General features: G+C 67.6%; 2 protein-coding genes across 2 annotated transcripts in view; both read left to right on the top strand.

Moving 5' to 3' along the window:
* Nucleotides 1-15966, top strand: part of DLGAP3 (DLG associated protein 3) — a 29282-nt gene extending 13316 nt beyond the window's left edge. The window contains exons 2-11 of the mRNA XM_062594007.1: nt 7300-8371; nt 9741-9946; nt 10842-10956; nt 11268-11502; nt 12007-12347; nt 12695-12780; nt 13344-13768; nt 14145-14236; nt 14643-14786; nt 15361-15966. Coding sequence (XP_062449991.1) covers nt 7358-8371; nt 9741-9946; nt 10842-10956; nt 11268-11502; nt 12007-12347; nt 12695-12780; nt 13344-13768; nt 14145-14236; nt 14643-14786; nt 15361-15579 — 2877 coding nt within the window. The 5' untranslated portion in view covers nt 7300-7357 and the 3' untranslated portion in view covers nt 15580-15966. The remainder of the gene's footprint in view (nt 1-7299; nt 8372-9740; nt 9947-10841; nt 10957-11267; nt 11503-12006; nt 12348-12694; nt 12781-13343; nt 13769-14144; nt 14237-14642; nt 14787-15360) is intronic.
* A 2326-nt stretch (nt 15967-18292) lies between these two features.
* SMIM12 (small integral membrane protein 12) lies at nt 18293-19747 on the top strand. Its single transcript, XM_062594141.1, has 2 exons — nt 18293-18312; nt 18583-19747. Exon 2 carries the CDS (start codon nt 18597-18599, stop codon nt 18876-18878), a length of 282 nt encoding a protein of 93 aa, XP_062450125.1. The 5' UTR covers nt 18293-18312; nt 18583-18596; the 3' UTR covers nt 18879-19747.
* Nucleotides 19748-21382: the final 1635 nt, after the last annotated feature.

Here is a 21382-nt window from a genome sequence, read left to right as displayed (position 1 = left end):
AGGGCACGGGGTGGTTGCGCCTCTGCCAGGGTCCTGCAGAGCCATGCCATGCCGCGCTGTGCCATGCCGCGCCGTGCTGTGCCATGGCACCCGGGTCCTGCCTGCTGAGAGCGGGTTGTCGGTGCCTGTTTGAAGCCTGCAGACTTTCCCCAGCGTTGGCGGAAACCGGCACTTCCCTGCTTGGGACGTCCGAGCTGGGCTGTGAAGCCCAGCGCTGCTCTGCTGGGTGCACTGAGCTCTGCTGTTCTCAGCCCAGAAAGCGGGCTGAGGTCTTGGGCATCCCCAGCAGCTCTGGTGCACCCAGCTGCCCGGCGACTCGCTTCCCCGTGGGAGCAGCCCCAGTTCCCGCAGGCGTGAAGCCCCGGCGCAGCAGGGACCATGCAGCGCGCCGGCAGCCCTCTGCTTTGGCTGAAGGCTTGTCCCGGGGCAGCCGAAGGCTGCCCCTGCTCTGGGTTGGCCTCAAAACACGGCTCCGATCCGATCCCCTCCCACAGATGCCGATGGTTGTGCGGATGCTGTTCGAACCAGGCTTCATCTGCCTTCAGTTTGCTCCTGATCAGCTGAAGCTGACATAAGCAGCTCTGGATCTGAAGCGTGCAGTGGAAAACACCACTGCCGCTGCACGGCGTTTGCAGCGCCTCCGCGGGGATTAACTCCCCACCCGTCACGCCAGGATCGGACCTGTGCCGGAGAGCTGAGCTGGGCCAGCGCGTACCTGACCGCCGTGGGGACGGGTGCAGCCAGCGCTGCAAACCGAGAGTGCAGGGAGGGATGACGCTGCTGCTGCACGGTTGCAGGAGCCCGTTTGTGCACCCAGGGCGATGCCAGCGGCTGTGGCGAGGCAGTGAGTGATGGGGGGGCCGGTGCCAACCGGCGAGGAGGGCGCCGGCACGCTGCACATCGCTGCTCCAGCGCACGGCCGTCCCTTCTCCGCAGCCTCCCCTGCTCCGCAGCCGCCCGTGCCCTAATTGCTCACTCATCCTGACACCCTACGGACGCTTGGGCCGTTGGCGTGCGCTAATCCATCACGTGGAGCTTCGCAGCCTTGAGACTTGTCTCGTCGATCAGCGGCGCGGGAGCAGTGCAGGAGGCTGGGAGGTGGCCCCGGGCGGTCCCCATGGCCCTGGGTGGTCCCTGGGCCGTTCCCACGGCCCCGGGCTGTCCCCGGGCTGTCCCTGCGGCCCCGGGCGGTCCCCGCGGCCCTGGGCAGTCCCTGCGGCCGCTGCAGCCCTGCTAGATGCAGCGCGGCGGCGAGCGGCTGCTTGCAGGCGGCGGGACCCGGCGGCTGCAGCTGGTGCCTGTGCCGGCGCAGCGGGACTCGCTGGGGCCTTGCAGGAGCCGCCGCCGTCTTCGCCCGAGGAGGAGCTGAGGTCCTGCTTTTTCCTGGTCAGCGAAGCAGCTTCGCCCTCCCCTCGGCATGCCAGGCCGCGGTGCCGTCCCGCAGAGGGGGGGAGCGTGGGGGCTGCCCAGGGGGTGCCGGCGCGGTCGTGTCCCTCCTGCCTCGGTGTGACGGTCCCAGCCGCGCGCGGCACTGGCCGCGTGGAGCCGACGCCGTGATAACGCCTTGGTCTCTTCCCTTGCCGCTAACAAGCCCCGCGCTGGCTCTCGGGGGAGGAGCGCGAGTTGCCTCTGCGAGCCTGGGCGGGAGGGACCTGCCTCCCCTGCGGCTCTCGCCTGGCTCCGGCGCCTCCGACTCCGTCCTGCACAGCGTCCTGGCTCCTGCGCACTCGGGTGTCTCCCGGAGCCCCAGCTCGTTCGGCCGAGCATCTCCTGGAGCATCGCTCCGGGCGCCGAGGAGCCGCTGGCTCCACGGGATTGCGCCGTGGGGGCGGGACGGGTCTGCGCGTGCAGCACCAGGCAGCTTCCCTGTGGGCTCCAGCCCCATCCCCGCCCTGGTCTTAAGGGGTTTCCTGCTTTGGAAGAATTAGGTTTTCTGCAGATTCCCCTGCCCGCTGCTGGAGCCACGTGGTTACAGCTGGAGGCGGCAGCAGCCGGGTTGCTGCTGGGGCTCCTCCGCGCCGCTCTGGCCCGGCTGCGGGGGCGGCAGGCGGGAGCTGCTGGGAGCACGGTGCATCCTCGGCAGCACCGCCGCGAGCTCCGGCCAGCCCACGCCTGCCCGCGGTGCAAACGGGAGCACAGCCGTTCCAGAGGGAATCGGCTCCGCGGCCGCCCGCGGGACCCAGGCGTCCGGGCTCCGGCGTGCTCCGTGCGCGGCGTTCCTTGCGTTCACGGGCCCCCTTGGCACAGCGTTCCCAGCACCGACACCCGGAGGCACCTGGCTGGCGCCGGGGAGTCCTGGTGCTCTCGGACGTGCCGGGATCCCTGGCAGCTGGGGCCTGTCGTGGCAGTATTTCCTCGCTCCGCTCGAGGAATAATTGCTCAGCTGGGGACTTGGGGCAACTCCCATCCCGCTCCCGGCATGGTAATGAGTCCAGAAGACTCAAAGACAAATGGCTCATTAAGAAGCAGTGCTGCATTGCAGGATTTTTCATCCCACCAACCGCTGCATCAGCAGAGGCAGCGCCTCTCGCGCGCTCGCTCTCCCCGGCTCTGAGCAAAGGATCTGTCAGGGAACCGGTGCCAAAATTAATCATGTGCTTAATAAACTACACCTCCCAGCAGATGACCTGTCCTCGGAGTCCCCTTGCGAGGAGCGGGGCGGGCGCCTCAGACGGAGCCTCTCCAGCCCTCTCCCCACCGCTGCTCCCCTCCCGCTGCCGGCCCCCGGCTGCCATTCCCGCTCGTAACTGAAGAGCTGGAAAGGGCAGGTCCCTGGGAGCAGAGCCGGAACGCTGCTCCTGCAATTAATGGAACAAAACGAACGTGAATAACGGAGGCTGCACTGGCCAGTGGTGGGGAACGGGCTGCGGCAGGGCTGGCCGGAGTGACTGGGGCTCCCGCTGCAGCCAGCACCTGGGTGGCCCCTGGCAGAGCCCGGACGGGGCCCTGGGTGCAGCTCCGCTCTGGAGGGTGCCGGCGATGCCGATGGTCCAGCAGCACGGATGCTGTGGTGCTGCTGCGAGGCTCCCGGCGCCACGGGCCCTGGCGCCCGCTGGACCAGCGTGCAGGCAGATGGGTCGCCGGGCTGTGGCTTTGCGGAAAGCGTGGCTAATGAGCTGCCTCCGTGGCAAACGCGGCACCTTTGGGGTGAGGCTCAGAGCCACAAGTTTAACCTCCCGGGGCAGGGGGGAGTGCCCGGGAAGCGTCCCTGCTCCGTGGCGGGTGCATGGCTGGGGCCAGAGCTCGGGGAAGAGGCGAGTGGCACCGCTGCTGAGCCAGCAGCAATGCGTCCTGCCTCCCGGGAATCGGAGGAGCCAGTGCTCCTACCTGGTGCCAGAGACGGACTCGTGCCTCGCTCCAGCCCTCCCCGCGGAGGTGCCCGGCTGTGCGCCGTGCCCCACGCAGCCTGGGCCCTCTCGCCAGCCTCCGTTAGTACTACTTGCTCTGCTCACATTTGCAATTCTTCAGCTGATGTTTGTCCTTCGTGACTTTTTCAAGTCTCTTCTCGTCCCTTATCTATAGCTGTTCTGGTTGGTCGTGGCCCCTCGCAATCCTTTCCCGGCCTGGGCCCATCTGCAGCCCTCTTATTTTTGTTTAGTTAACAGTAATTGCCTTTGATTCTAGCATCTGCGTTTGCCGTGATCTTTGCATCCTGCTAATCCGGCTCCCCAGTTTTCCTGCTCTTGGGGCTCGTGTCTGCTCCGGGGCCGAGCTGGCTGGGAGGAGACCGGGGCGCCTTCCCGCCCGCCGGGCAGGCGCTCCCGCGTCCGAGACCTCCACGGGGCAGCGAAGCTGCGTTGCAGGCGGTGCCTGCCCTGGAAGGGAGTTTCGGGGCCGGAGGGCTGGGCAGGGGGTCTCTCCCGGCGGGGCAGCGAGTGAGCGAGCGCCGGCCCCACCGCTGGCAGCCGCTGGGCTTTCTTGGCACATCCCCTATAAAGTAATTACTTACAGGAATGACAAATTTCTAACTAATTACACTATCTCTTGCCTGCCTGACACAACTAATGAAATATCTGTGAGCTGCTTTCAACTAACTCAACTTTTATGAAAACAATTACTTGATGCAGAATTATATATTAAATTAGGTGATTCCCTACTAAGCCCATTATTTTATTATTTTTTTTTCAGGCTGAGTAAATTTTACTAATGCAGCCTAATAAAATAATGGAGTAATTAGTAATAAAATAAAATGTTTGCTTTCTACAGTTCTCACTTACAACTAGTTAGAAAAAAAGTAAATAGATTAAAAGTGCAGTGGAAATGACCTGGCGGTTTTCCATATTTATTTTCTTCCAATGACTGTAGATCAAATTTGCTCAGTTCGTCGGTGGGAAGAGGGTTTTTTTTTTTCCCAGCTCCAGCTTGCTCGCGGCGCCGGGAGCTCAAGCTGCGCGTTTGTTCTCTCTCGCTTTCATCACGAGCCATAAAGATCCCCAGCAGGAACTTCGCTGGCAAACTTGTCGCTAATTTGCAAAGCAGAATGGACTCGGCTCGCGCTGTCCTCGCTGCGCGCCTCTGCCGGGCAAACGGCTGTAAAAAAATCACTTTGCTCGTGCTGGAAAGGCGAGGTGGCAGGAGGAGCCTTTGTGGAGCATATGGCCTGATCCAGAGAAAATCAAAGCCAGTGGCCGGGCGGCTGCTGGGGCGGCTCCAGCGCCCGCTGGCATGCTGTTGCATAAGGCGGCGGCGTGGCTGGGCACCGGTTTGGGGTGAAACACGTGCCCGCAGGTGGCAGGGAACCGTTCCCCGACCGGCCAGGACGCTCTCGGCGCGTGAGCGCTCGCGTGCCTGCCCTGGCCGCGGGAGGTAAATCTCCACTGGAGGTAGGATAGATGGAGCTCGAGAAAAAGCCGGGATTTGGGTCAGGCTATTTTGGGTGAGCGCTGCTCTGCCGCTTCCTCCTTGCGCTCCGCGGCCCCCTCTGCCGCTGCTGGCCGGGCCCCGCTGCCCCGGGAGGACTCGCCGCGGAGGAGCCCGTCGGAGCCGGCACTGCGAGGAGCCCGTGAGGCTCTTCCCGAGCGCTGGGCTTCGCCGGCTCCGAGCAGGCATCTCCAGGCCGCGGCTGGGTGGAGAGGGGGCCCGGTCTCCCTGCCCTCCATTCCGACCGGGGATGCTCTCTCCACGGATTTGACCGTTGTGTTCCCAGCGCAGAGACGGGGAAAGGCTTAAGAAATCCCTAAACCCGGCCTTTTCCTCCCCGAGAGGTGTGCGGGCTCGGCCCTGCTGTGCGGTAGGGATCTGCCAAAAGCAGAGCCACCTCCGCCACGTGCCTCGGCGGCAAACGGAGCGGGGAGGCTGGATTTCGGAGTGCCCGGGGGTTATGGCCCCCGTCCGCCCTCCGCTGAGCAGAAACGCGGTGGAAGCAAAAGTCAGAACTAAGTTGGCAATGGGGGAATGGCCGATGGGAGTTTCTCCAGGCTTTGGACGCAATAAAGGCAAGAAGTGAGTTATTTGTAATGGTAATCATGCTCTTCCAGTTTATCCTAGCACATAATTGCGTGGGCGGTAGGTTCCCAGTGGTGGTAATTACCCCGGTGCTAAATGGCACAGCATTCAGACAGGCTGGGCTTTTCCCCCCCTTTTCCGAGTTTGCCTCTTGCTGCGGCGAGTTCCCCGCGCGAGGGCTGCGGTGCCGCGCTGCCCGGGAGCCTCCTGCCTCTCCTCCTCCTCCTCCTCCGGGGAGATCCCGGTTGGGAACGCGGGGCCGGGAGGCAGGAGGGGCGAGCGGCTTTGCCTGCCGCTTCAGCGGCGGCCGGGGCTCGAGCCGGCGCCGCGCGTGAGCATCCCCACGGCGCCCACGCAGAGAGCCCCGGCGCGGCACGCGAGGGGGAGCTCGGCCGCCGGGAGGCGCCCGGGCCGGGGGCTGCCGCGGCGCCCATCCCCGCAGCGTCCTGCTCCTGCCGCCGCCGGGCCCGGCCTGCGTCGCGGCTGCAGCGAGCACCGGAGCCCGCGCGGCTCCCAGCGACGGGCCGCTCGGCTACCCGCACTCGCTCTCGCCGGCGGCATGAGGATCCGCTCGGCGCTTCCTGCCCCGAGCGCGGGGCGACGCCGGCGGGGCCCGGCAGCCTTCCCGAGCCGAGCCGAGCCGAGCCGAGCCGAGCCGGGCCAAGTGGAGCAGAGCGGGATTGCGAGGCCGGGGAGGGGGCAGGAGCGAGCCCCCCGCCGGCCTCGGCGCGGGGAGGAGAAGGCGGTGGAGAGGAGCCGCGACCCCGGGGCACTTCCACCCGGCCCGGCCCGGCCCGGCCCGGCCCCGCTCCGGCTCTGAGCCTCCGCCCGGCGCCGGGAGGAGCCGCCCCTCGAGCCCAGGGCCCCTTCCCCCGCGGCCCTTCCCGCTGCCCGCGGCTCCCCTGCTAAATAGGCACTAATGAGGCCTGTTAATTAGCCGAGCTACGCTGGAGAATAAGTAATTTCCTCGCGCCCCCGCCGTCCCCCCCAGATCCACCGGCTTTATTAAGCCCGCCGGCCCCGCGCGGCGGCTGAGCCCCGAGCCGCGCCGCGCCGAGCCGAGCCGAGCTGAGCCGAGCCGAGCCGCGCCGCGCCGCGCCGGGCGGGAGCAGAGCGCGGCAGCCCGGCGGCCGCTCGGAGCCCTCGCGGGCGGCAAAACGCCCGGCTGCAGCGGAACTCGGCTCGATTCCGAGCCCGCCGCCGTCGTGGCTGCCGACGGAGCGGCTCCGCTCCCGCGGTGTCGGGGAAGTTTCTATAAATACCTGCGCGGGCCCCGCGGGAAGGGCGCCGCGTGGGCGCCGCGACTGAAGCCCCGCAGGAGGGACGGGCTGGATTGAGACATCAGAGCGCAGGGCGGCCGCCCGCCCCCCGCTCCCTCCCCTCCGCCAGCTCATTAGAAGCTCCGTGAATCGGAACGGCTGAAAAACACAGCCAGAACCGCTTTCCTAATGGAAAAACACTTCATAATATTTGGTGTCAGAGAAGAAAACAAGTTTCTGATGATGTCAAAACGTCCTCCCTCCGCGGTGCCGAACACGCGCTTCAGCTGTTCTGTACGGAGATCGTTCTTTTTTTCTTTTTCCCCCTTAGAAATTCCCACGTTTTGGTTTGCACGCTTCAGAGCAGCCTGCGCTGTGGGGAGAGCCGGCCCTGCGTCTGCCCCACAGCCTTGGCGGGGAGGGCCAGAGCCCGGGCGGGTTGCGGCGGGTTCCCGGCTCCTCGCCAACCAGCGCCGCGTGGCAGCTTGGGCCCAAGGGGGCTTTTTGCGACCGGGTCTGCGGAAGGCACTGGGGGCCGTGGCGGTGCTGGGAGGAGCGTGACGGTGCCTTGTTCCCTCCTGCTTTCCCCCCGCAGGTGACCCCGCGGGGAGCAGCCCGCAAGATGCCGCGGCTCCGGGCAGGATGCTGACACCATGAGAGGCTACCATGGGGAGCGCAGCCAGGCCCAGCACCCCCCGGCGCCCCGCTGCCGCTGCGTCCCCGAGGACTGCCCCCAGCCTCTCGACTACCTCCGCCGCGGCACCGAGAGCCGGCAGCCCTGTCCGCTCAGCCCCAGCGAGCCCTGTTCCTTGGAGCATCCCTGCTGCCCGCCGCGGAGCCCCGGGGCCGCCGCCGAGCGCCCCGGTGGGCCCCTGAGCGAGCCGCCCGCCGCCAGCGCCAGCAGCACCTTCCCGAGGATGCACCACGCGCAGCAGCCCTACGACTCCTGCGACGAATGCATGGCGACCGCCCACCCCGCCAGCAAGATCAACCGCCTGCCCCCGACGCTGCTGGACCAGTTCGAGAAGCAGCTGCCGCTGCACCACGACGGCTTCCACACGCTGCAGTACCAGCGAGCCAACGCCGCCGAGCCGCGCAGTGAGAGCCCCAGCCGCATCCGCCACCTGGTCCACTCTGTCCAGAAGCTCTTCGCCAAGTCACACTCCCTGGAGACGCCGGCCAAGCGGGACTACAACGGCACCAAGATGGACGGCCGCGGGGACGGCTACCACCACCACCACCACCATCACCACCACCAGTCTCGCCACGGCAAGCGGAGCAAGAGCAAGGACCGCAAGGTGGACTCCCGGCACCGGTCCAAGATGATGGGCTGGTGGAGCTCCGATGACAACCTGGACAGCGACAGCAGCTACATGGTGTCCGGACGGCACGCCGTGGACCAGGGCACCCAGTACTGCGTAGACACTCCCGAAAGTGCCTTCAGAGACTTGACCTTGAAGAGTCTAAAGAGCGGCGGGGAAGGAAAATGCCTGGCCTGCGCCGGCATGTCCATGTCTCTGGACGGCCAGACGCTCAAGAGGAGCGCCTGGCACACCATGACCGTCAGCCAGGCCCGGGAGGCTTATCCCAGCTCCGGCAGTGGCACGGAGAAAACCCTGATGCTTCAAGAGGCAAAGGCCAAAGACAGAGCCTACCAGTACCTGCAGGTGAGGGGCAGCTGGGCAGCGCTGCTGGCCCGGGGACAGGGACCTGCGGGGCATTGCTGGTGCTGCCAGCCCCTGTGGAGCCCGTCTGGTGATGCCGGCATGGGGCCGTGTCCCATGGTGGAGAGCACAGGGATGCGTCAGCTCTGCTTCCTGACCTTCTGGGGCTCCCCGAGTGCCAGGGTCCCCTCGCACGTCCCCTGCCCGTGCTGACTCACGGGCCAGCTCCAGGCTTGGCCACTTGCCCTGGCAGCTGAGGAGCTGGTGGGGGGCTGAGAGCCTGCACGGAGCAGGGGGCTGCCCCATATCCAGGGCTTGTCCCCAGCACAGCGCCGTCCCTGCTGTCCCCGCTCTCCTCGCAGGGCCGTGCAGAGCCCCATCTGCCCTTCCCTTTCTCCCACGGCTTTTGGGGTTGAACCTGCTTGGTCTCCACCAGGCTCCTCTCGCCTCCGCGTCTCTCACCCTCCTCTGGGCTTTTAACGCAGTGGCGCCTGGCCCCGCGCTGCTGCCCGGCCCTGTCACTGGGCGCCCTTCTAGGTCACCCCCTTGCCAATTAAAAACTAATTATCTCTTGGCTGCCTTTCCTGGGGGAAGGAGACAGTGAGCGGCAGAGCCACGCTGGCCCGGGGGCCCCCTCCGCCTGCGGCCGCGGTCGCGCTGGGCGCTCGGCTCCGGGCGCGCGGCCCCGGGAACGCTGCCCGGCCCCCGGAACCGGGTGAGGACCCCGTGGTGCCGGCATCATCGGCACGGTGCGTGGCGGAGCTGGCAGCCACCGTGCTGGCCGGGCGCCCACACCGGGATGGGAGGGATCTGGCCCGGCCTCGGCTGCTGGGGCGGCTGCGAGGTGGGAGCAGCCGCGGGCGGCCGGGCTCTGGGGAGAGGTTGGGGGACGCCAGCCTGGCCGGGAGGTGCTGGAAAGGGGCCGATGGCAGGATTGCAGCTCTCCGTCCCCAGGGAAATGCGGAGAGGGGGCAGGAGGGGGAGACGGGAACCTCGGGGGCAGATGGCCCTGGGCCAGGGGCTCGGTGAAAAGCAGCCACGGGGGCTTGGGTGCTGCGGGTGGTCGGGTGAGAGGAACCTTTTCAGCGGTCCGTCGTGCCTAAGGCAGCGCTCCCGGATGCTGCAGCTGCTGCAGAGAGCCTGAGCTGGGGACAGGAAAGCGCTCCTGCTGCGGCCACCGGCCGAGGTCCGACCGTGCACGCTCACCGAGGTGCAGTCATACGCACGGGCCGGGCTCGGGCCGTGCACGCGTGCCAGCTTTGGACCGTGTGTGCCCGTGCCACGTGGCTGGGCCAGGGCTCCGCTCAGCGTCCTGGGCCGCAGGACCCCGGCGTCGGCGTCAGCGTCCTCCCACGCTTGCCTCCCGTGCCAGGTGCCGCAGGATGAGTGGAGCGGGTACCCGGCGGTGGGCAAGGATGGGGAGATCCCCTGCCGGCGGATGCGCAGCGGCAGCTACATCAAGGCCATGGGCGACGAGGACAGCGGCGACTCGGACGCCAGCGCCAAAGTGTCGCCCAAGGCAGCCTCGCGGCGGGACAGCTACCGCCGCTCCTCCAGCGCCGACCAGGCCAGGACCAAGTAAGGGCCATCGCCCTCCGGGCCCAGCTCCGGAACGGGGCTGGTGCGCGGCGCTGGGGGCTCCCAGAACCAGGCGCCAGGAGGGCGAGATGCCTTGCCGAGGGGCGGGTGCAGATCTCGCGCGCGTGGGCAGTTGCTCTCCTGAGTTCAGCCTGGTCCTGCTCCGCGGGGCACCGCTCCTGGGCGAGGGCGTGAGTTACGTTGCTGCAGCCACATGCAACAATTTGGGAGGAGAGGAAATATGAGGAAGCTGCAGCCTAGGTGGGTGACAGGCTGGTTTCTTGTCCTCCGCTGTGCAACCTGCTGCGCTCACCAGTAACCCCGGGGCGGCGTGCCTGCACAGCAGAGGAGAAAGTATTTGTCTTCAGTATCTTGGAATTAAGATTTTATGAACTCTCCTCTCCAGATGAGTGTATTTGTACTGGTGGATGGTCAGGACAGCTTTTCAGGGCAGCTATAAACCTGCACCCATGGTGACTGGCTCTGTTTTCCGAGGCACTGGCTCAGAAACGCTCACGCAATTGCCTGGGTGCTGCATGTTGCACGGCGTGCAGCGGGGGCATTGCATGTGCCGTTACTGCAACCGCTTCTGCAGCGAGCTGTGCCGCTGCCCCAGCATCTTGGTGCCAAACCGAGACAGCGAGCAAAGCCCAAAGGCTGAAATGCACGGCACCAGCGTGCGAAGGTGACCCAGGCCCAATGGCCTGGGAGGCTCGTGCCGGGCCCTGACCTACGGCAAGCTTTGGGAAGGCTTGGGGCGGCGGGGCGGGGGTCTCTGGAGGGGGGGCAGCAGCTGAGGCCCGCGGGAGCACTGTGGCTGCTGCTGTTTCCGAGTGCTCTGCTTGAACATGTTGCTTTTGGTGCCATCCCTTCTATTCCCACTGTCTCTCATTAGGTTTGCAAGTAGGCACTATTCTGATTCATATATCTGTAACTGTCCCAGCTGCTGCACGCCACCTCGAATGCTCCCTCGGGGACAGGGCTATGGGCGCTCCTTCACCACCGGCCAGGTAAGGCGGGCCGGGCCGGGCGCCGTGCTTGGTGCCTCCCGCATCCCGGCTGGCACTGGCACGTCCCGCGCTGCTCCGGGTGGCAAGGCGCAGTGGGGTCTGTGTGGTGGGGACGGGGCTGCCCGTCGCGGGGCCAGCTCCCACCCGGGCTGGCAGGAGCCCACGGGGCCGGCGAGGTGGGTCCTCGGCGCGGCCCCTTCGCAGGGCTGGGTGCAGCTGCAGGGGGTGGCGGCAGGTCCGGGGTCCCGGGGCGGCCGGAGGAGCCGGGTGCCCGCTGGCCCCAGCCCGGCCTCACCCGCCGCTCTCCCCAGATCAACGACGAGCTCAACCACCAGTTCGAGGCCGTGTGCGAGTCCGTGTTCGGCGAGGTGGAGTCGCAGGCCGTGGAGGCGCTGGACCTGCCCGGCTGCTTCCGCATGCGGAGCCACAGCTACCTGCGGGCCATCCAGGCGGGCTGCTCCCAGGACGACGACTGCCTCTCGCTCTTCTCCATGTCGGGCCCCGCCGGGCCAGCCATCACCAGCAGCATCCTGAAGCCCAGCACCTGTGAGTACCGGCCGCGCGAGGGTCCCCGCGTCTCCCCGCCGCCTCGCGGAGACGCCCGCCTTTCCCGCGACGGGACGCCCGCAGTCTCCCCCGGCCCCCCTCATCCTGCCCCTTGCAAACCGCCCGGCAGCCGCATGGGCATCCTGTGGCTGGATGCGGGATGCTCCATCCCACCGGCTGCTCTCCGCTCGCTACCTCCCTCCCTCTGCTTCTTTCCCCTGCTCTGTTCCCCCAGGCTCTGCCCCTTGCTGCAGTGCCTTGGCCAGTGTGGGTCGGGGGTGATTTCCTATCCCCTTTTGGGGATAAACTGGCCAAACGGCCAGTCTGAGAGCCCACAAATGCCCTCTGCAGCCGGTGTCCCTGGCCTGCCGCAGCCCCGGCGGCGTGCCCGGCAGAGGCGGAGGAGGTGGGCACCGTGCCTGCGGGGCGCTCGGTTCACGGGAGGGAATGGGGAAGTGTCTCTTGTTTCCTGCGACTTTTCACCATGCGCCTCTCCCACAACAGCCTTCAGTTACAGAAAAGCTCCACCTCCCATCCCTCCAGGAACCAAAGCCAAGCCCCTCATCTCCGTCACGGCGCAGAGCAGCACCGAGTCCGCCCACGAGAGCTACCTGCCCGGCGAGGTCACCCGCAGCCCCGCCTGGTCCAAAGATGCCGCGGCGCGCTGCAACTCGGCGGAGAGCCTGGAGAGCTCCAAGGTCACGGCCATGTCGCTCGACCTGCCCCCGGTCCAGCCTCGCACCTCTCCCAAGCCCTCCACGCTCATCATCAAGGCCATCCCTGGCCGGGAGGAACTGAGGAGCTTGGCTCGGCAGAGGAAGTGGCGCCCCTCCATCGGAGTCCAGGTGGGCCCCGCTGCTCCCGCCGTCCGTCCCGGGTGCAGCCGGGGGCCGGGTCTGCCCCAGTGCTGCCGGCAGCGCGGGGCTGCTGCCGCGTATCCCGCTGCTGCCAGGGTGCCCCTGTGGTGGCCCTGCCGCTGCCCCGGCTCTGCCCTTGCACCCTGCTCCGGGCTCTGGGGATGCTCCAAGCCGAACGGTGCCGGCTGGGCAGCAAGCAGTGGGCGCTGCCCGGCCCCGCGGCGGACTTTGCGCGGCCGCGTTGGCTGATGCAAACGCGCGTGCACGAGCCGCCCGTGCCCACGGCGCCTTGGAGTGCCCTTCCCAACCTGTTCTCCCTCCGGTGCCCGCGGCAGGTGGAGGCCATCTCGGACTCGGACACGGAGAGCCGGAGCCAGAGGGAATTCCACTCCATCGGGGTGCAGGTGGAGGAAGACAAAAGGTAAAAGCTGACGAAACAGGGCTGCTAGCGCCTGTCCCTCCAAGGTCTTGTTTGCCCGGGGCTGGGGCTTGAAACTGGCCAAGACTCGGGTGAAACCTTTGGGCTTTCCTGACACAAAACAGGAATATTGGCGTGGGCGGGAGCGTGGTGAGCTGGGCCCGGCCCCGCTCGTGCAGCCGCAGCTGGGCAGCGCGGCGGCTCGGGGGAGCCCGCTGAACGTGCGTCTTCTCACCTTGACAAGGCGCGGGGTGCACGTTCCTCGCCTGTCCCGCAGCATCCGTCCGGCTCCGGTAGCTATGAAACCGGCTGGGAGCACGGGAAACGTGGGAATGGTGGCCATGAGCAGCTGTCCCCGCGGAGCCAGCCACTCGGGTCCCCACCCTGTCCTGCCCGTGGACACCCCGCACCCAGTCCGTACCTGCGATGGTCCCAGCGTGGCAGTGCTGGGCTTGTGCGGCCACCGGCACAGCGGGCCGCCCTCGCTTCCCGGGGGTCCCCAACGTCGCCGGGGGCCCTGCCGTCCCCACGAGGGTCCCCACCTGCTCCCACTCTCCCCTCCGCAGGCGAGCTCGCTTCAAGCGCTCCAACAGCGTGACGGCGGGTGTGCAGGCAGACCTGGAGCTGGAGGGCTTCGCCGGGCTGGCCGTGGCCACCGAGGACAAGGCCCTGCAGTTCGGGCGGCCCTTCCAGCGGCACTCCTCGGAACCCGAGTCCACCCGGCAGTACTCGGTGTACAAGACAGTGCACACGCAGGGCCAGTGGGCATACCGGGAGGACTACCAGATGCAGTATGACACCGTGGAGGTGCCACGCCGGGACTCCTGGAGGGACCGGGGCTCCCGCAGCCTCCCCGACTCCGGCCGGGCCTCCCCCTGCCACCGGGATGGGGAATGGTTCATCAAACTCCTGCAGGCTGAGGTGGAGAAGATGGAGGGCTGGTGCCAGCAGATGGAGAGGGAGGCGGAGGACTACGACCTGCCGGAGGAGAGTGAGTTGGGGCGGGCTGTGAGGCTGGGATTTCCTGGACGGCTGGATGGCCCCAGGGGTGGCCACCTTGGAGCATCTCCCCTGCAGGTGATGCCACTTGGCTCGGAGAGGGTTGAAGAGGTTAGGATCTAAGTGGCAAGAGACACCTGGAAACCCTCTGGGATGAGCAGGGTCTGGAGCAGTGCAGAGAGGAGACCCCATGCAGGCTTTTGGTCTGAGCTCCCTGGGCCCTCCCCAGAGGAGAGGGCTGGAGGGCAACATTCAGTGCTGAGCTACTCCTAAATGAGGGAGCAAATTATTGCCGAGCAGTTGGGAGGAAAGATGGCTGCTACCCTGGGGAGGAACTAACCTTGTGCTTTCTCCTGGGGCCTCCCCAGTCCTGGAGAAGATCCGCAGTGCTGTGGGCAGTGCTCAGCTCCTCATGTCCCAGAAGGTGCAACAGTTCTACCGACTCTGCCAGCAGAACATGGTGAGTGCCTGGCCACCACAGCACCATCACTGACCCTTTCCAGCCTGGAGAAGTGGGCAAGGAGGAAAAGGCTTTCTGGCTGGATCTCAAGTGCTGGGGAGGAGAAAGAGCCCTTTTCCTTGGTGACTATGGTATTTTCCTCTCAGGCAGAGGGGCACAAAGGGGGTACTTCCCAAACTGCCCCATCCTGGTGGCTGCCTTGGCTCTGGGGCAAAGACCTATCCAGGATATTGTACCTAGGGCACCTTAGCTGATGAAGAGGGGATTTTTGAGGGGTTGGGCCCCTCTGCTGCACTACGCAATGGGTGAGATGGGAGGTTGGTGCTCCAAGCCTGGGTGGTGGCCAGCAGACCCCAGCGTCCCACAGGGCCGACATGGCCAATCCGGTGTGTCCTCCTCCCCGCAGGATCCCAACGCATTCCCCGTGCCCACCTTCCAAGACCTGGCTGGGTTCTGGGACCTCCTGCAGCTCTCCATCGAGGATGTCAGCATGAAGTTTGCAGAGCTCCAGCAGCTCAAGGCCAACGGGTGGAAGATCATTGAGACCAAGGTAAGCGAGCAGAGCCCTGCCTGCTGCCCGGCTGGTGATCCTGGGGACACGCTCGCTTCTCTGGGCAGAGCAGTCCCAGTCCTCAGCCACCCCAGGGCCTGGAGGCTGCGCTGCTTGCTTGGCAGAAGGATCCATGGGGTTTTTTAACAAGACGCAGGGAGGGCTTGCCCAGGCTGATGTTTGGGTACTGGACGCTGTGCTGAGGCAGAGCATCCGAGCGCAGGGGAGCTCAAGGCCCGCGCGGGCCCCCGGACAGGGAGTGCGGGCGAGCGCTGCCGTTTGCGCCATCCCGCCCTTCGTCCTTCTCTCCTAACGCACCTGCATCCAAATTGCTGCTGCTGAGTTATCGCCAGCAAAACCGGCGGGCGTTTTTAGCAAACGCTAGGAAAACAAAGAACGGGGGAAAACGGGCCTGAGAAACAGACCTGTGCTCCGCTGCGGTGCCGGAGCACGGCCGCCGCGGGCGTCCGCGCGGCGCTGTCCGCGAAGGGCCGGCGGGGCGGCCGCGCCGGGGGTGCGGGCGGGTCCCTGCGCCGTGCGTGCCCGGCCCTGAGGCTCCACCGGTGCTGCGCAGGAGGAGAAGAAGGTGCCTCCCCCGATACCAAAGAAGCCGCCGCGCTCCAAGGCGCACCCGGTGAAGGAGCGCTCCCTGGACTCGGTGGACCGGCAGCGGCAGGAGGCCCGCAAGCGGCTCCTGGCGGCCAAGCGAGCCGCCTCCTTCCGCCAGAACTCGGCCACCGAGAGCGCCGACAGCATCGAGATCTACATCCCCGAGGCGCAGACCCGGCTGTGACGGGGCCTCGGCTTTTCTACGCGGACTGGACGGAGAGTCCGTCGCTCACTGTGATCGGGGGCCGCGGGGACACCCCGGGGGCGGCTCGCGGCCCGCTCACAGCCTCTCTCTTTTCTATCTCAGACGTTTCACGGATCCGACGGCGAACGACCGCCGAGCTGGTGGTGCCCCGTCCCCTTGCCCCCCCCCCCCCCGCCCGCATGCCCCTGCCCACCTCTCCGGGCTCTGAGCCTCTCCAGGCTCTCCCCTCCTCGGGGCCCCGTCGTCCCCCTCTGGTCCCCTCTCCCCTCTTTCCAGCCCGGCCACCCGTCCGGCGGAGGGGCGACCCCGGCCCCGCCGGGGAGGGGGCCGCAGGCAGGCCCCCGCCGCCCCTCCGTGAGCCCCTGCCGTGCCGCCGTGGGGACGTGCCGCGGCCGCCACTCCGCCCCCGGTGCGGCAGGGCACCCAGGGGGCCGTGGCCGCTATACATATATAAATATATCCTGAGGAATAAAGCAGAAACTACACGTGCCCGGAGCTGTGTTCTGGCTGGTGGGACTAGGAGCAGAGCAGCAGGAAATCCATGGCAACGGAGAGCCGGCCCCGCTGCCGTCGGCACCGCGCATCAGCGCCGACGCGCTCGTCTGTCTTTCTCCGAACCCTCTCCCGTCTCCCTCCCTCCGTGCCCGGCTTTGCCCCCCGCTTCCCGCGCGCGCCCGGGACTGCGCCCGCAGCGCACCCGCGAGCCGGGGGGCCCGGGCGGACGGGCGCCGCTTGGCGAGTCGCTGCCGGTGGGAGCTGCTTTCCTCGCGCGCCGCGTGCGCGAGCGAGGCGGCAGCGGCGGGGAGAGCAGCGGTGGGCGAGCCGGGAGGCGCCACGCCGGCCTTTCCGTGCCTCCCCCCCCCCCAGAGCCGTGCCGGCCGGCCGGCCACCATCGGGGGCTACGTTGGGATGCAGCGCTGGCCCCGCTCCCCGAGCTCACCCCGGCACGGGCTGACCCTGGAGCGGCGCAGCTTCCCCCAGGGTGCTGCGCGGAGCGGGGAAGCCTGTGCCCCCCCGCCCCCCTCCATCCCCGTCTCCTCTGGCCTCCGGGGTCCCTGCAGGGCGGCACCTCTCCCCCCCCCTTTTCCCCGTGCAGAGCCCTGGGTGCCCCCGCGGCCGCACGTTTGCCGTGAGCCAGCCCCGGGAAGCCCCCCAAGCCCCGCGCTGCCCTCCCGCCTCTGCTTGGCAGCGGGGAGCCCGCCTGCCCTGTGCCCCCTGGCACGGGGCAGCCTGCCCCCCTTCGCCTCCCCTCCGGCGCAGCCAGCCGCTGGCAGTGGGGCGCTGAGCCCCCCCCCCCCCCGGGTGGGGCCGGTCCCCCAAACCCGGGGGCCAAACCTCGCAGGGGGCAGCCCCCCGGCAGCCAGCGCCGTCGCCATCTCAGCTCCGCAAGGGGAGAAGCCCCGTCCGGGCGGGGGGGGGGGAGCGGCGCCGGGCGGGAGGGGCTTGGGCAGCGGGCGGGGGGCGGCGGCGGGCGCTGCCCTCGCCCGGTGCCGGTGCCGGTGCCCGGTGGTGCCGGTGCCGGGCGGTGCCGGTGCCCCGCTCCCGCCGCTCCCACCCGCGCGTCCTGGGCGCCGGGTCCGCGTTGGTTGTAACGAGCCTCCCGCCCCGTCGAATAAAGGCGGCGCGGTGGGGCCGGGGCCGCGGCCGGCGCCGGGCTCCCTTTCACCCGCGTCTCCGCCTCTGCTTCACCCGCGGCGCCCGTGGGGCACGACGGGCGCTGTGGGGCTGCTCTATGGCCAGGGCTGTCCGTGGGGCAGCAGGGGCGTCCGTGGGGCAGGAGGTGTCAGTGGACCTGGGGTGTCCATGGGGCAGGGGTATCCATGTTGCAGGATGTATCTGTGGGGCAGGAGGGGTGTCTGTGGGGCAGGGGGTGCCAGTGGCGCAGGAAGTGTCGGTGGGTAGGAGGTGTCCGTGGGGCAGGGGTATCCATGGGGCAGGGATGGTGTCCATGGGTCCGGGGGGTCTGTGGGGCCAGGGTTTTTGTGGGCCCGGGGTGTCCGTGGGACCAGGTTGTGTGTGTGAGGGGTGTGGTGTCCGTGGGGCAGGGGTAGTGTCCGTGGGGCAGGGGTGTCTGAGGGGCCAAGGGTATCCATTGGGCTGGGGTGTCCGTGGGGCCGGGGTGGTGTCCGTGGGTGCAGGGTGTCTGGGGACGAGGTGTCCGTGGTGTCCATGGACCCGAGGTGTTCGTGGGGCCGGGGTGGTGTCCGTGGTGCCAGCGTGGTGTCCGTGGGCCCGGGGGGGCCGTGAGGCCGGGGCGGTGTCCGTGGGGCCAGCGTGGTGTCTGTGGGCCCGGGGGGGTCCGTGGAGCTGGGGTGGTGTCCGTGTGGCCGGGGCGGTGTCCGTGGGCCCGGGGGGTCCGTGGGGCCGGGGCGGTGTCCGTGGGCCCGGGGGGTCCGTGGGCCCGGGGGGTCCGTGGGGCCGGGGTGGTGTCCGTGGGTGCAGGGTGTCCGTGGGGCCGGGGCGGTGTCCGTGGGCCCGGGGGTCCGTGGGGCCGGGGCGGTGTCCGTGGGGCCGGCCCCCGCCCCCCAGGCGCGCTGCTCCTCCAGCGCTGCCGCTCCGGCGGCGCCCAGCAGGGGGCAGCGCCGCGCGCCGCGCCGCGGCCGAGGGGACCCCGCTGCGCCGCGCTCGCGTCCGCGCCGCCGGCGCAGCCAATGGGAGCCGGGGGGCGGGGCCGGGGGCGGGGCGGCGGCGGAGCGGGGCGCGCGGGCCCAGGTGAGGGGGGCGCGCGCCGGCCGGGGCCTGTTCGGTTCGGTTGGGGCCGGTTCGAGCCGGTTCGGTGCCGGAAGGCGCCCGCTGAGGCGCCCCGCTGAGGGCCCGGCGGCGGCCGCCTCGGCGCGCTCCGTGCGGCCTGCGCGGCCTGCGCTGACGGGCAGGCCCGGGCCGCGGCCGGGGGCGGGCGGCGGGGCCGAGCGGGGGCCGGGGCCGGGGGCCGGGCCCGGCCGCGAGCGCCGTGTCGCTGCTGCCGCCGCTGCTGCTGCGCAGGCCCCGCCGCCGCCATGTGGCCGGTGCTCTGGACGGCGCTGCGCACCTACGCCCCCTACGTCACCTTCCCGGTGGCCTTCGTGGTGGGCGCCGTGGGCTACCACCTGGAGTGGTTCCTCCGCGGCGACCCGCCGCCGCCGCCGGCCGAGGAGGAGAAGAGCATCTCGGAGCGGCGCGAGGACCGCAAGCTGCAGGAGATCGCCGGCAAGGACCTGACCGAGGTGGTGAGCCTCAAGGACAAGCTCGAGTTCGCCCCCCGGGCGGTGCTGAACAGGAACCGACCCGAGAAGAGTTAACAAAGCTGCGTGGGCAAACCCAGAGCCAGCGTCCGTCCAGCTGGGCTTGGCTGAGGGACCCTCCATTCCCTGGGGCTGGAGCTGACTGGCCTGTCCAGCTGTGTCCGTCAGCCTTCTGCTGGGGACTCCTGTGCCACCTGCACGTCCTCCACTGGATGCCCTCCAGCACTTGGCTGTACTTGAGTAATCTGCTGTGCCTACTGCTGCTCTTCACCTTCCCCAGGCCCTGTGGAGGCGTGACTGGTTAGGCTTTGCCCACTTGAGGGACACATTCAATATACAGCAGCCCAGACCTCTTTGGTGGCATGCTGCAAGGAGAATGATGCTCTGGAGATGGAGTATGTCTACAGCTCCTCAGCTCCCAGCCTGTTCTCATGCCCCCAAACTTTCTTGGCCTGGTTCCACCCAGATCTCTTCAGATTTGGGCTCTTCCTTAGTACAAAAACAGAAGAGACTTGTATGTTTCCAAGCAAAGCTGTCTGGATTGTGCTTGGGCCTGAGTGACATTGGGTCAAGGGCTGGGCTAACAGCGGGAGGCATGAGGAGGGCTTGCAGGTGACCTGCCATCCTGCTTTCCAGCTTCTTGTAAACCCCAGTCATGCTCCCTAGAGATCACAGCACCACACTAACATACCACTGCAGGAGCTGGAATGGCCCAGGAGTCTTCTGGGAACTCCTCCCTGTGTTACCTCCAGACTTTGCAGCAGGGAAGGGGGGTGGGGGTGGAGGTCCTGGCTCTGCATCTGTCATGGGGTTGCAAGCATGGCTGTGAGTTTAGGCTGGGCTGAGGCTGACTGGAGATGTGTAGAGAATGGAAAGAACTCTGCCTTGCACAGAAACAGCCAGATTAAACTACTGTGAGTCCTCGGGCCTCTGTGTCGTCTTCTGCGTTGCCATCTGGCCAAAACCCCAGCTCGGAGCATTTCTGCTCCCTGTGTTTTTGAGACGCTTGCTGGATGTCTCCGCGGTGCTGAGCACCTCTCAGTGGTGCTAGTGGCAGCCTGTGCTCTGCTCGACCTTTTGCTGTGAAGCGCTGGGCTCCTTCCTGTGTTGGCACAGGGCTGAGCTGTGTCCATGTGGCACTGGAGGAGCACCGCAGCTCCATCCGTGCAGATTCCTGTGCTCCAGGCACTGAGAGCAAGGGTGCGAGGGAGGACAAGGGAGAGGCTTCCCCAGGCTTTCCATACCTGGACCGGCTACACCTCCCTGGCCTGGCACTGACCTTGCCTGGCCCCCGGTCCTGGAGGCCTGGCACAGCTGGCGAAGGGTCGTGTGGGGCAGGAAGGAGAAAGTGGCAGTAGCAGCCCGTGCTGCTGGTGAGCCTCCCTCCTGGATCCCCCCACCACATCCTTTGCTTGCCTTCGATTTCCTTATCTGCAGAAGCAGAACGGTGGCAGCGCTGGGTGGGGACCTCAGGGCTACCACTGAGCTGCTGGTGACGCTGAGCAAGGCGCTGCGACATGGGAGAAGCGCGGGAGGTGCCGGAGCCCAGGGGCCCGGCCCCGAGCCCTTGGAGACCTGCAGCAGGGTGCGAGGCTGTGTGTTGCCTCGTGTCCCCTCAACTCACCGGAGCCGAGCGCTGCTGATGCTGTGGGAATAAACCCCAGCTAGAAACGTCCAAGCAGGGCCCGGTGTTCAGCTCCTGGCTGCTTCCTGCCTGCTGCCTGCCCGGGCTGAGCTGGCTGTAGCTCGGGTTATCGCTAGCTCCTGGCTTGTTTTTTCCCCTGGTCTCTGCGTGAGGCCTCAGTTGCTGCCCCAGCCTGGCCTTCCCCTCCCGGGGGCGATAAATCTGTTGTCTCGTGCAAAGCCCTGATGTCAGCAGCCAGTTCAGCATTTTGCATCGCTTCGTCCTGCTTCCTCGAGCGCCTGGGGAGAAAGGGCTCTCCGCTTCCCACATCTGGGCCAGCTCCTGCCCCGTTGACAGCTTTACTACTTGCGCTCCCTCTCCGTGTTTATCAGCCTGCCGTCCTTGGGGCTGGATCTCCGCTCTCTAGCTGGGCTCGCAGCCCGGCATCGCCAAGAGCTCCCAGGCACCTGCTGTTTGCAAGGGGGCAGGCAGGGAAGCTGAGGCACAGGCGCAGCTGGGGAGGTGCTGCACCTTTGCCATGCGGCACTGCCTGGGCTAGCAGGTCTGGGAGGTGTTTGGGGGCAAGGTGAAGGCTGTCCCAGCCCGGCCTTGTGCCCTGCTGCTGCCTCCTGCTCTGGGAATCACAGCGTCTCCTGTGTCATCCCCCGGATCACCAGCCCGGGGCCTCCACGGGCGTTTGGCACCGTCCTCTCGCCCCCGTGGAGCCCGCTGACGGAGCCTGTACCGTCAGCCTGCTCCTGCCCCAACCTGGCTGCTCGGTGATGCTGGGTGATGGCTGTTCCCTATTGTGCTCTGGGGTGGGAATAGGCCCTTCCCTTCCCCCAGCTGGGACCAGCTGGACCCAGGTCGGAAACTTCTTCCCGACTCCCTTTGTTCACCCCGAGACGCGGTGACTCCGTTGGCTGTTTATAGCCCA

The sequence above is a fragment of the Rhea pennata genome, chromosome 23 (assembly GCF_028389875.1).
Source record: "Rhea pennata isolate bPtePen1 chromosome 23, bPtePen1.pri, whole genome shotgun sequence".
NCBI lineage: Eukaryota > Metazoa > Chordata > Aves > Rheiformes > Rheidae > Rhea > Rhea pennata.
This window is presented reverse-complemented; position numbering and strand designations above follow the sequence as displayed.

What these genes read in the sequence shown, in the direction of transcription:
- SMIM12 (XM_062594141.1), top strand. Translation starts at nt 18,597, where the DNA reads ATGTGGCCGGTGCTCTGGACGGCGCTGCGCACCTACGCCCCCTACGTC.